Source organism: Heteronotia binoei, chromosome 1 (assembly GCF_032191835.1).
Source record: "Heteronotia binoei isolate CCM8104 ecotype False Entrance Well chromosome 1, APGP_CSIRO_Hbin_v1, whole genome shotgun sequence".
Classification (NCBI taxonomy): Eukaryota; Metazoa; Chordata; class Lepidosauria; order Squamata; family Gekkonidae; genus Heteronotia; species Heteronotia binoei.
Window position 1 is genome coordinate 254,176,410 of NC_083223.1, and position 14,483 is coordinate 254,190,892.

A 14,483-nucleotide genomic window follows, 5' to 3' on the forward strand; every position below is an offset into this window, starting at 1 on the left:
ACCTTGCCATCCTTAAGAACGTAAGAGCTTTGCTGCATCACACCAAGAGTCTACTTATTCCAACATCTTGCTTTTCTGCAGTAACCACCCGGATACCTTTGAAAGCCTGAAATCAGAGGATGAAATGATAGCCATCCTCCACTTCCTTTGGGAAATGGTGACCAGAATTTTGTATGCAATGTTCCAAACGGCACAAATGCCATAGGTCTATACAAGAGCAAGACGAGACCAACTGATGCATTTCCCTAGCAATCCCTGGCATGAAACTAGACTTTTCCCCATAGCTGCTGACTCACCAAGAACTGACATTTCCATTGATTTAGTCACTGTAACCCCAAGCTCTCTTTTCTGGTTAATCACCAGCTGGGCCCTAAAAGTTCATGTAATGTCATCTCCCCCACCTCTCTTCAGGTACCGTATATTGTGAAATATATGTTATGTCTCATTGAGACGTTTAGCACAAAAAGCCATCCTTTCACAATTTGCAACAAGTTACCAAAGCAGTAAACAATGGTTTCATGTGTCAGATGGAGCCATGAGAGTGTGCTGACCTCTGGCGGTCAATGTTGGTTGGAACTTGCTTTGAAATTTTTTAGCAAGACACAGCAATTGGTGAGCCAAATTCAACTGAGGTGGAGCCATCCTTCCTCACTCCTCTTCCAGAGTACTTGAAGCTGTTTAGATAGGGGGGGGGGGGGGGGACTGTTTTTGCCATGCCACTACCATAATCCAAAGTCCCTTCCTTACGTTTCCATTTGGGCAGGAGATAATTTCTACATCAGAAAAGTTTGGGCGCTATCGGTTAGATCATTTTCCTCACCTAAAATGGCATCTAAAATGCAAAGCCATAACAACAATTATGGTGCACTTTCCAATTTAGGATTTCCAGATCTGACTCAAAAAATATCTGGGGACCTTGGCAGTGGAGCCAGGACCAAGGGTGTGACAAGCATGATTGAACTCTGAAGGGAGCTCTGGCCATCGCATTTAAAGAGGTTACACACCTTTTAAATACCTTCCCTCCATTTGGAAATAATGAAAGATAGGGGCACCTTCTTTTGGGGCTCATAGAATTGGATCCCCTGGTCCAATCCTTTTGAAACTTGGAAGGTAATTTGGGGAGAAGCGCTGAACGTTATGTTGAAATTTTGGTGCCACTATCTTAAAAAACAGCCCCCCCAGATAAATTCTCCATTATACTTTATGGGAACTGGTCTCCATAGGGTATAACGGAGTGCCCAGCAGACATTTCCTCCCCACCTCTACACTTTCTGATAACCTTGAGAGGGGGGACTCCAGACCAGGAGTTCCCCTGCCCGAGCTGGGGATTGGCACCCCTATTTCAATTTAGAATCCATGCAGAAATGCAAGGCGTGTGAAATCTGACAAACCCTATGAGAAGGAACATTTGGCAGTCCTTCTGCATAACCATCAATCTTACGTTTACAGCTAGATGTAAATATATTCACAGTTGCAAACATTCCCCTGCTGAAATGTGTGCACTATGTTGTTTCTGTTACATGAAATTCCCTCCACACACCTTGGGAGTCATCAGCTGCCGTTCCCAGCTGTTCCCTTTCTGCTTCAGAACCATCTTCACATCAGGCCTGAAGTCAGCATCCCCAAGTACTTGCCGAAGACCCACCACTCATGGTCACTTTTATTCAACCCACCTACCCCAGGAAATGGCTTTCAGCGACCCTTTCCCCAATTTCACCTCCTGAAGGGATTATCCTTCTTCAGGTCTGTCCCATCCTTACAGCCAGGACTTTGCAGGAACTCATTGGCATATTAGGCCACACCCCCTGCCATCAAAGCAGTCAGAACTGCATTCCTGCACACAAAAAAGTCCTGCTTACAAATGCACCCCACCTTCTTCTCCTTTTCCCTCTCATCAATTATGATGCAGCTTGAGTAGGCATTGGCTGCTCTTCCCAGCTTGCTCATTGTTTTGAAGCAGCAGAGGCTGGGAACTGTCCCTGCATCCCTTGGAAGGAGAAGAGGACATTGCTGCTGCCAGGTAACATCTACCCAGGAGGGTAACTATGCAAGCAACAGGTGCCAAGGAACAGGAGCAGCCCCAGATGGCACAGTTTGAAACAGATGGAGGTGTGCGGGATCAACTGGTGCTCTTTAGTGCCACTTGCCTGCTCATCTGCCAGTGCTTCTCCCAAGAAGAAAGGGAGATTTCCTTAGTTCCATTCCGAGTTCAATCCTTTGGGGCCTCTCCAATTATAGGCTCTCACATATGGAAGCTAGGAATAACCTCTCTATCTCAGACTTCAGAGTATTGCTACCTGGTGTTTGCTACCAATACTGGGCTAGCTTGACTACTCTGACTCAGCTTTGTATGTTTTTCATACAGATAAGTGAACATATGAAACTACCTTATCTTGAATCAGACCATGGTCCCTCAAGGTCAGTATTGACTACTCAAGACCAGCAGCAGCTCTCCAGGGTCTCAGGCAAGAGGTGTTTCACATCACTTACTACCTAGCTGGCGACTACAAGCATAGCCAGCTTCAAGAGGGTATTGGATCAACATATGGAGCAGAGATCCATCAGTGGCTATTAGCCACAGCGTATTGTTGGAACTTTCTGTCCAGGGCAAGTGATGCTCTGTATTCTTGGTGCTTGGGAGGAGCAACAGTGGGAGGGCTTCTAATGTCCTGGCCTTACTGATGGACCTCCTGATGGCACCTGGGTTTTTGGCCACTGTGTGACACAGAGTGTTGGACTGGATGGGCCACTGGCCTGATCCAACATGGCTTCTCTTATGTTAGTCCTTTAAATGGGAGATGCTGGGGATTGAACTAGGGACCTTCTGCATGCCAAGCAGATGCTCTACCATTGAGCCATGGCCCCTCCCTTGTTTTGTCTGCCCCCTCCCCCCAGTTAAAAGGTGGTTCAGGCAAGAATTGCTGCTTGTGAGGTTGTAGGCAAATTCTGCTTTCATCTCTGTGTTGAAAATAGGTGCAGCAGGTTTTGGGATTTAAAAAAAACAACACCAGATCTTTTTGGCCAGAGGCTGAAACAGCAGGACAAAAGATATATACATTTACATCATGGGAAGCAAAACCACTTTTGGCTCTTTAAAAAACCTATTGTGTTTTAAGACATCATTTGTCAACCATGAAAACCACCAAAGCAGCTACTGCTGAGTTCAACACCAGAAGGGGGAGATTGAGGTCCTAGCTTCAGCAAAGGAGTTGGGCTTTCTGTGATGCACCCAGCCTTTATCTGGGCTTAAGAGGGATGCCAGCTTTCAGGTGGAACTTGGGGATCTTCTGAAATCACAGCTCATCTCCAGACTACAGAAATCAGTTCCTCTGGAGAAAACAGATGCTTTGGAGGGTGGACTTAATGATATTGTCCCTGTCCTCTTCAGGTTCAACCTCCTAAACTCCCCAGAGTTTCCCAACCTGGAGCTGGCAACTCCATCCCCCAGCTAATGGCCAGGGAACCCTAGCAACCTATGTTCCCTCTAAGATGAGTTAGTGTGAGCTAGCTCACAGTTTTATATCTTCCAGCTCACACATCTTTGTCTTACTCAGGAGAAATGGCCCCAGAGCAAACTAATTTATGCAGTAGCTCACAACTTTAGTTCCAGTAGCTCATGAAGTAGAATTTTTGCTCACAAAACTCCACAGCTTAGAGGGAGTGTTGCTAGCAACCCTAGCTATAATCCAGTAGTAGAGCAGATGTTCAGTATGCAATCCCTGGCATCCCCAGATAAAGGATCTCAAGGCAGCAGGTGCTGGGAAAGGCCTTTCCCTGCTTGAGACCCTGAAAAGCCACTGCTGGTGAGGCAAAAATCATACTGGTCTACAGGAGCCAACAGCCAGTACACAGCAGCTCCCATAAGGTCCTGCGATGGCCCATAGTTCAGTGGGGCTGGCAGTGCAGGCTGGGAGCTGCATCTGTACCCACAGGACACGCTGGGCCGAGAGCTGCACTGGGACTGGCAACCCAAACCAGACATGATGCAGTTCCCCAGCTTTGCAGCAGCTCTCTCCCCCATTCCGCCCATCACCAGGTTTGCCACCTCAGTAGCAGTGATGACAGTGGTGAGGACCATGATATGCAGCCACGGTTCAGTTGCATTTGGGTGGGATAGGGAGAGTGCCTTGCAACTGAGACCAAGCAGTGGCTGGGTGGACTTGGGGAGAATTCCTTTGAGTCTTGCAGGTCCCCACTTGTATAGTGCAGAAATTCCAAAAGAAGAATGTTAGCGTGTTTAAAATAAAAATCAAGTGACAGCAGACATAATTATAATAAAGATCAATTCATACTAGCCCTGACCTTGACAGCCTAGGCAAGCCTGATCTCATCAAATCTTGGAAGCTAAGCAGGATTGACTCTGGCAAGTACTTGGATGAGAGACCTCCAGCAATCAGGAGGGCAGGGGCAGGCTCTATTCAGCCACCTCTCTGAATATCCTCCAGGCCCCCAGCAAAGATCAGTCACCAAGAAGATAGATAAGAAGATATAGGATTTATACCACACCTTACACTCTGAATCTCAGAGTCTCAGATGGGCTTACAATCTCCTTTACCTTCCCCCTCCTCCCACAACAGACACCCTGTGAGGTGGGTGGGTGGGGCTGAGAGAGCTCTCCCAGAAGCTGCCCTTTCAAGGACAGCTCTGAAATAGCTATGGCTGACCCAAGGCCATTCCAGCAGGTGCAAGTGGAGGAGTGGGGAATCAAACCCAGTCTTCCCAGATAAGAGTCTGCACACTTAACCACTACACCAAACTGGTTCTCCATGACTTCTAGGTGTATACAAACACACATAAAATACAAAAAGAAAAACATCATTGCATACTGAATTTCATCTTCTGTCATTAAATAATCTACTGGAAGAATTTCACACTCCATAATATCTTTCTGTGGTGGCCCACCCTCCCGGGGAGTGTTCCTAGCCATGGAGCTACAACTGAAAATGCTCAAGTCTTGGCCTATGTAATCCCAAGCATAATTTCTTTGGGCGGGGTGGGGGGCTCTAACTCCAATGAGGCTTTGCAGTTCCGTCAAGGGCCCCAGCAAAATCTTTGACATTGTTTTGGCATGAGAAAATTGAAAGAGCAGCAGATGAATCTTCAGGACACGGCACGCCACCAGCTTTCCTGGAGACTGAAGTCTGCTGCAAAGAAGCCTGGATTCCTTCACACCTCACTTTCCTTCTTTCTCTGACCACTCCTTGTAGCCTCCAGCATAGTTGCGAGCCCTGAGGAGGCAAAAAAAAAAAAGAGTTCCCATATATGAGGCTGAAAAATTGGCAAAACAAAGAATTTGGACGTTACAAGTTCTCCCTCAAAGGCCAAAACAGCTCTGGAAGTGCCACATCAGACTTTTTAAAAACAGAATGTTGTTGCTTAACTGCCACTGAGGACATTCATTATTTAAAGCTACAGTCACTGGTTCTACTATTTTGGGAGCTTTTCACCCCCTAATGTAGATTAAGAAGAAGATGAAGATATTTGATTTATACCCTGCACTACACTCTGAATCTCAGAGTGGCTTACAATCTCCTTTATTTTCCTCCCCCACAACAGACACCCTGTGAGGTGGGTGGGGCTGAGTGAACTCTCACAGAAGCAGCCCTTTCAAGGACAGCTCTGAGAGAGCTATGGCTGACCCAATGCCATTCCAGCAGCTGCAAGTGGAGGAGTGGGGAATCAAATCCGGTTCGGCCAGATAAGAATCTGCACACTTAACCACTATACCAAACTGGCTCTCTAATGTATATTTTTCACTTTAGATTTCAGATTTTTCTGCAAGCTTGGGGCTTTTCTCAGGCTCATAGAAAGATATGTTCTGTCTGTTTATGGTGTCACTCTCTGGATTTAAGTATCCACAGATACGGCCATGTAAAGAATTAGATATACTGATGTTTGATTCAAACAGTAAGTATCACTTAAACTGAAGCTTGTGGGGCAGGGGGAAATATCAGTTTAAAGATCAGTTTCTCTCTTACGAATAACAGGCCACAAGCACCCTGCAGAACCAGACCAAAGTCACATAGGCCAGCATCCTGTTTCTCACAGTGGCCAACCAAACATTGATGGAAATACCACAAAAAGGTCATGAAGGTTCCCCCCCACAGAGACATCCAGGCTAGCAGCCAGAAACAGATTACTTCGTGAGTTTGTCCAACACCTTCGTAAAATAATTTAAGCCAGCTGCCGTTACTGCATTTTGTGAAAGTGAATTCCATAAGACTATGTTAAAACTTTTTTTTCCACCATTAAACATTTAGCAAAGCCTTAAGATAGAATCACAGAGTTGGAAGGGGCCAGAGAGGTCATCTAGTTCAACCCCCTGCTCAAAAGTAAGAGCCTTGTGGGACGTTGTCTAGTTCCACAAGGCTGTAAGATAACACTATTTTGGCTTGCCTTCAAATGAATTTATAGTAGTATAAGAGGATACCCAAGAGGGCTAAAGACACCTGAAATTAATGACACTAGCACCAAAATTGTTTTAAATTATTTATTGTTTTTTGTTCAGTATTTTAACTGTCAAATTCTAGAATTGATTGATTCTTTTAAATGTTTTGCTGTGAGCCACCTGTCGGTGCGGACGCTAGCAGAGTGAGCGGTGTGATGAGCCCGACACTGAGCTCCAGGAAAGAAATCAGCCAGACACCTGCAACTAGTGCCAAAGTAGTGTATTTACAGTATATACAATACGTGCTCACTAGTGCAGTCCAATATATTGATCACAGGAACAAAACGCTCCGCCAGCAATTCAATTCTCAGAAAGAGACCTGTGCATTGCAGACACAGTTCATTTATAGTCCAGTCAGCCAATCCTGGCAGTGCATTGTCATGCTGACTCAGCAGGTTCCTTCACCTGTCCTCAGCCGGCTCAAACCAGCCTGCTGATAAGGTCACTGTGACCTAGCATGCCGGCTAGATCACCAGCTGTCATTACAGAGCTGTCAAAGCTGGGTTAAGATAGATTCTTTATCCAACACCACCCTGAGCCTGCTTCAGTGGGGAGGGCGGGATATAAATCCAATAAATAAATAAAATGCTGGATCAGCCTAGTGAGCCTGAAGACTGGCCTCTTATCTTGTGGACTGATTTGTTAAATTTCAAAGGCGTTATATTCCTCTCTAAACCCTCCCCCCCCCCATACATCTGTTTTTTAACCCTCTGATTTCTAAGCAAACATATCTTAGCCAAGAGTCAGTGCCATCCTTATCTACAAAAGCAGGACTGGAGCAGAGGATCCAGGACTCAACTGCTGGCTAAGGTGAGTTTTTCTTCCTCATCCCATCCTCCCACTGCTTTAGGCTCCAGAAAGTTTTTGCTGCCTTCTAAATTTAATAGTGTGTTTGCAAGGCTGACAGAAGAGGCAGTCTATGGGAAAGTGTTTGCAAGCTGAGTTTTTGCATGAAAGATTGTGTAATGGTATGTTTGTGTTTGAGTTTTATTGTCAGCTCTGGGAGTAAGATGAATCGATCAGCAAACTCCACAGGGGCACTTGTTCGTTTTCAGGAAAGCAGCTGCCTGCCTTGTAGGGATCTTTTCCCTAAAGGTTAAAGACTCAAGTGGAGTGCATGAAATGGCAGTTTGCTCAGTAAATCCATCCTGAAACCATGCAATGGAAATCAGAGCATCTGGCAGGTGAATCACCCACCTTGAAAGGGGATTTCCCCTCCCCAGCAGTGTTCCCTCTAAGCTGAGTTAGTGTGAGCTAGCTCACAGTTTTTTAGCCTCCAGCTCACACATTTTTGTCTTAGCTCAGAAAGGATTGCCTCAGAGCAAGCTAATTTATGCAGTCGCTCACAACTTCAATGCCAGAAGCTCACAAAGTAGAATTTTTGCTCACAAGACTCCACAGCTTAGAGGGAGCATTGCTCCTCAGAGGTCAAAGGCTTTGGGTGAAGGTGTTCAAAACTGTGTTTACACTGAAAAAATCCTAAGAGAGAGAGTGTGTATGCATATAAATGTGTGCATATAAATATATGAAGTACTGTTTTTGTGAAAAGCTCTGCATTGGCTCTTGGTGAAATTCTGAATGCTGAAAAGGGTGGAAATATGGAGGGATTCTGTTTTAGGCACTATAAGTGATTGGTGGGATACTGTGTGTTTAGAATCAAAGAGTTGGAAGGAATCTCCAGGGTCATTTAGTCCAACCCCCTGCACAATGCAGGAAACTCACAAATACCTCCCCCTAAATTCACAGGCCTCATGGCGCAGAGTGGGAAAGCCGCAGTACTGCCCTCTGAGCTCTCTGCTCATGACCTGAGTTCAATCCCAGAGGAAGCTGCGTTCAGGTAGCAAGCACGAGGTTGACTCAGCCTTCCATCCTTCCGGGGTTGGTAAAATGAGTACCCAATTTGCTGGGGGGGAAGTATAGATGACTGGGGAAGGCAATGGCAAACCACCCTGTAAAAAATCTGCCACAAAAACATTGTGAAAGCAATGTCACCCCAGAGTCAGAAACAACTGGTGCTTGCACAGGGGACTACCTTTACCTTTTTAAATTCAAAGGATCCTCATCACTGTCAGATGGCCATCTAGCCTCGATTTAAAAATCTCCAAGGAAGGAGAGCCCACCACCTCCTGAGGAAGCCTGTTCCACAGAGAAACTGCTCTAATGGTCAGGAAGCTCTCAGTTTAGTAGGAAAGTGGAGGGATTCTGTTGAAAGGGTGAGGTTTTTGTTGTGATAGTGTAATTGTATATTGGTATCCTGGGAGGTCGTCCTACAAACAGAAATTGAACCCTGAGGGTTCCCTAGGCCAGATGCTGGCCAGCTGAGAGAAAAAGTAGGGACCTGTGCTTAACCAAACAGATATTTCTTTATTTCTGTCAGGACCATTGGACTCTGTATACTTGTGGGTTAGGCCTGGAGGAAAGGTGGCCAATTGAGGGCAGTTTTGAATGGATGTGTCTGTTTGTGCTAAGAAGGCTTGTGGAAGCCTCATATCCTGCCCAACCAATTTTCCCTTCCCTGTGGATGGAAGAGGTGGCAAAATGCCAGCCTTTCCCACTGGCACATAGGAAAGAAAACAAACCAAACCCTCCCTTCTGTTCTACTGCTAACTGGGGCAGGAAACCTGCTACGTAGAAGTTCCGTTGCTGCTGTGCTGTATTGGCAGCCACAACAGGAAACCAGACAAGCCCATCCCTGTGTGGAAACCACCTTTTCTTGTCGAAACAGAGCTCAAAGCTAATGGGGATGCCAGATTCCAGGTAAGACCTGGGGATCCCCTGGAATTACAGTCCATCCACAGACTATAGAGATCAATTCCCCTGGTGAAAACAGATGATTTGTAGGGTGGGCTTTATGGCATTGTACCCCACTGAGATTCCTGTCATCCCCCCTAGGATCCATCCCCAAACCTCCAGGAATTTCCCAACCTGGGTCTGGCAACCCTACCTCCCACATCCCTTGCTTGTGGCCAGGATGGGTGGGTTTGGCAACCCTAAAAAGGAAAACAGCAGCCTATGTGTATCCCCATCCCCTGTAAAATGGCTTTTTTTAAATAAACAGCCATCTTAACTGATTTATTTGCTGCAGCAGAAACCAGTTCAAAAAGGAGCCAATGCCTAGAACATAAGAGAAGCCATGTTGGATCAGGCCAATGGCCCATCCAGTCCAACACTCTATGTCACACAGTGGCAAAAAAAACCTAGGTACCATCAGGAGGTCCATCAGTGGGGCCAGGACACTAGAAGCCTTCCCACTGTTCCCCCCACCAAAGCACCAAGAATAAAGAGCATCACTGTCCCAGACAGAGAGTTCCAACAATATGCTGTGGCTAATAGCCACTGATAGACCCCTACTCCATATGTTTATCCAATCCCCTCTTGAAGCTGTCTATGCTTGCAGCCGCCACCACCTCCTGTAGCAGTGAATTCCATGGGTTAATCACCCTTTGGGTGAAGAAGTACTTCCTTTTATCACTCCCTACTGCACACACCCCTGAATCCCAAGTTTACCAGTTGGCCTTGTGGGAGAAACGGTACTGTGGAAACCAAGACTCACTTGGTATAGCCAAGTGCCAAGGCTATTTCTGCAGCTCGGGCCCCTCTTTTGCCTATCTGGCAGTGGAAAACCAAGTTTTCATCATCCAGCCGTGGCTTGTTCACCCCATACTTCATTTTAAATGTTTCCGGGTCCATTTTCAAAGCTTCTTCAACCTCTGCCACTGCACAAAAGAGTCAGGGTTAAAAGACGTCAGGCAAACCCTCCACATGAGCAACTGTGTCTCTTGTTTGTTCCATTAAAAGCCTACTGCTGCTTGTAAAAATAAGAGCAGTTAAACCTGTTCCTGTTTACAGCACGAGGGAGAGGACTGAGCAAGAGAACGCCAAAACCAAGGGCAGTATTAGGGGTGACACGGCTGGGCAGTTGCTGCATGCAGCTCACAGCCTTGAGTGGGCTCACCCCTGCAGCAGTTGCAGCTTGCCCTCTCCTCTCTGGGCAGCAGCAATCATAGCATTGGAAGGAGAAAGCAGCATCTCGCCAAAGGTCCTGAAACCTGCCCAGGTCAAAACGGAGCTTTCATGCTCCAAATTCTCAAACTGAAGTAGTACCAGGAAATGAGTTTGACATGGAAGGCTCCATCAAGAGAATGGGACAAGCAAACTTCCCTTATATCAGGGGTAGCCAAACTATGGCTCGGGAGCCACTGTGGCTCTTTCACACATATTGTGTGGCTTTCAAAGCCCCCATCGTCGCATAGGCCAGCTTGGAGAAGGCTTTTGTTTCTTTATATCACTTCTCCAAGCCAAGCTAGCTGTCAGCTTGGAGAATGCAGTTAAATATGTTTTCTTTCCACCTCTCCCTCCCATCTCATCTATTTGCTCTTTCCATTTTTCCTTCCTTCCTTCCAGCTCTCAAACATCTGACGGTCATATCTTGCTGCTTTCAAAGATCTGACATTTATTCTATATGACTCATGTTAAGCAAGTTTGGCTGCCCCTGCCTTATATATTAGCCTTGGAAGGGTTGGGTGGGTTTCCAAAATGGTAAGGGGCCTGGTCCTTTAGGAACAGCTCAGCCCTGCGCATTGCAGAAATGTTCTTTCCCACTTGCAATTCTATGCAACTTTGCATCAAACATCCTGCACCACAGACATTGTAGCATATTGTTCTCACCTGGAATATTAACAGCATTTACAATTTTTCCATTGGCTACTTCTTCTGGTGACCGGACGTCAAAAATCTGGGCCTCCCCTTTGGCCACCAGCTTCTTTACATCCTCATAGGAAATCACTTTTGCTTGTAGAAAGGGAGAAAAAACAAACATGTTTGCCTGTTTCTCAGGGTCTTCTCGACATACGTAGTTATCCTGAGATTTAAAAACCCTGAACTTCTTCCAAGTTCTGATTTATTTATATATGCAAAGGATGGGATTAACACAGTACATCTGGAGGACATAAAACCAATGAAATAACCATGACCATGTGTAAATAGTAAAATTTACACCTGCAGATATACTTCCTCTCCCATTCTTTTTCTTTTTACAAGCTCTTTTTCGCTGTTTTCAAACAGCAGGTAGCCCACAGAATTTTTGTTCGGAAACCTGTGCCACATCACAACACCTCATTACCCAGGAAAAGGCTTCCCCTATTAAATTGCCAAGGTAGAGGGCTGGGGTTAAAGTTGGCCATTCCATGAGAAAGTGATACTACTTTAAAAGGTAAAAAGGTAAAGGTAATCCCCAGCGCAAGCACCAGTCATTTCCGACTCGGGTGACTTTGCTTTCACGTTCTCATGGCAGACTTTTTACACCTTACCCCCAGCAAGCTGGGTACTCATTTTACTGACCTCAGAAGGATGGAAGGCTGAGGCAACCATGAGCTGGCTACCTGAACCCAGCTTCCACCGAAATCGAACTCAGGTCATGAGCAGAGCTTGGACTGCAGTACTGCAGCTTACCACTCTGCAACATGGTACCATGATGGAATGTGTTAGGTAATGGGATCCTTTGCAAGACAAGAGATTCCAGAATTCAAACTGCCCTGGAAATTCCTTTGATTTCCAAGCACTTCTATCTAGAGCCAAGAAAGTTGCCACTTGTTTTTTTACCAGCAGCCACATTCTTGTGTCTTTTAACAGCTGCTTTGTATTAATGTGTTAGATCTTAGGGATCCATTCTGTTGGCAGAGTAATTAACACAGCAAAGGTGTACAACCTGATTAAAGTGTAGATAAAAGTTTATTCAGGAACTAACATACTTGATAGTGAAAAGCAAAGATGGAGATAGGCTCTACTATATCACTAGTGGGGGGGGGACAATTTAGTGTAGTGCATTCACACTATACTAAACAATATATTTTGCAATTGGATTTTTGCTATTCTTAAATCAGTAAAATTTACTTCATTCTTAACACAGTAAAAATCCAGTTGCAAAACACATTAAGTGTAGTGTGAATGCACCCTAAGTGCTGAACTTAGAAAAAGGATATTGCCCAGAGAGTAGCAATCTGGAGATAGGAAAGAAATAGAACTTAACAGGAGAGAGGAGTCTGTCATTACTATCCTATCTAATGGTCTCCTTGCTGGGTCTCCTGTAGGGCCTTCTTCTTTTCTTCTTCATGTAACAGAGATTGCCTGTTCCAACACCTTCATAAAAATATTCCTCTTCCACCAGCTCAGAGCTTGGGAGCTAAGCAAGGTCAGCCATGGCCAGCACTTGAATGGGAGACCACCAAAGAAGACAAGTCACCACTCAGAAGAAGGCAATGGCAAACCATCTCTGCTCACTTATTGAGCACATTAAGCCCCTTATACTGAATCAGATCCTTCATCCATCAAGGTCAGTATTTTCTACTCTGACTGGCAGCAGTTCTCCAGGTTCTTAAGCAGAAAGGTCTTTCACCATCATCTCCTACCTGATCCTTTCAACTGGAGATGCTAGGCATTGAACCTGGAACCTTCTGCATGCCAAGCAGATTCTTCACCCATGAGTCATGGCCCCTCTTGCCTAGACTGCCCTGTTTATGGGGTCACCATGAGTCGGTTGTGACTCACCAGCACATTCTTCTCTGCCAAAGGAGTGCTGGTAGAGTAATTAACAGCAATAGTGCACAACCTGACTGAAGAACAGATAAAAGGTTTATTTAGCAACTAACATACTTGATAGGAGAGAGATAGGTTCCTACTCCATATGTAGCTGAGAAAGACAGAGAGCAAGAGAGAGACACTAAGTGTGGAGCTTTTGAGAAGAAAGAAATTGCCCTAAGAGTCGAGAAATGGAGACAGGCACGGAATGACACGTAACAGGAGGGAGAAGGTGCTGTCCACACTATTCTATCTAATTGTCTTCTTGCTGTCCCCTTGAGGGTTCTCTTCTCTTCCTCTTTGTACACCAGACGTTGCCTTTTCTAACAAGGAGGGCTCTTTGAACCAAAGGAATGCTCTTCTGTCATCAAAAGAGATTCACAGGATAACACTAGGGATGTTAACAGACCTGGAGAAAAATGTCCCATCTCTTGAACAGAGGCATAATGTGCAGAAGAAGGAAGTTGAAGCTTTTCACAAGACACCAAGCAACTTCAGCATCCACCACACTGTGGTGTGGATATATATATTTCTTTAAGAGAACGGTTGTTATGGAAAGAGGTGTATAGGATCTTAGTGGGATGTAGGAAATGGGGAGTAAACGCAGCTGTAGGTATGTGCTGTGAATGCTATTTGGCTGAGACGTTAAGAAACAGATTTGACTTGGAGACAGTAGGGAACAGACAGCTCCGCGCCACCCCTTGGCCCCGCCTGCAAGTCTCAAGGTGCAAGGAGACTTGGCAACACAAAAAGTTGCAAAGTAAAATATTAAAAGCTACGCTTAACTGCTGATTTTCTACCTCCTCTGCAGAGGCTATACAAGAGGGGTTTAGGGTTTGATTTTTTTTTTGTAACTTTCCCACGGCGATCTTGATCCTACCTCTCTCCACGCTGCTCATGTTCACCCGCGCAATATTCGCACCCAGCAGCTTCCGCAAGGCTTTCATTGGCAGCAGGGGCCGGCTTCCTTACTGTCCTCGTAAAGGAGATCGGATTCGAAAGAATCACTTGCACTTGCAAGGCACCGTCTCCAAAGACCGCGAAAGCAAAGCAAGCTCCGAGACGCCACAGGATTTCTCAACCTTGAGACGAGGCTGGCGGGTCTCCTTTTAGGGCTTCATCCCAAACAGGCCTTGCCAACTCCCCCCCCCCCCACCCCTCCGGCTCTTCTGCAGTGCTTTTCAACAGCCTCCGCTTAATTCAAAGTAACAACACCCCCCCCCCCCAAAAAAAAAAACTTTGTACAGGGCAGGTTGGAGGGGAAAAAGCGCACCAGCTAAATTTTAGTTCATGGACGTTGATGACAAAAGTCAAGAATCCTGCACAAACAATAGCAGTAGCGATCTACAGCAAATAACGAGGAGGGGCATACGAGGAAGCCCCTTTGATCCCCTCCCTCTCTTTACAAAGGCTCCCATTTTCCTATTTTGGAGGCGGGAGGAATTGCAAAAACTTTTTT

At 45.8% G+C, this 14,483-nt stretch overlaps 1 protein-coding gene across 1 annotated transcript; it reads right to left on the bottom strand.

The window, feature by feature from the left end:
* Positions 1 to 4,826: 4,826 nt before the first annotated feature.
* TSTD1 (thiosulfate sulfurtransferase like domain containing 1) lies at positions 4,827 to 14,110 on the bottom strand. The gene is made up of 4 exons (XM_060253484.1): positions 13,905 to 14,110; positions 11,117 to 11,239; positions 10,002 to 10,164; positions 4,827 to 5,228 (listed from the first exon to the last, which is right to left on the bottom strand). Exons 1-4 carry the CDS (start codon positions 13,969 to 13,971, stop codon positions 5,174 to 5,176), a joined length of 408 nt encoding a protein of 135 aa, XP_060109467.1. The 5' UTR covers positions 13,972 to 14,110; the 3' UTR covers positions 4,827 to 5,173.
* Between the last annotated feature and the right edge of the window lie 373 nt (positions 14,111 to 14,483).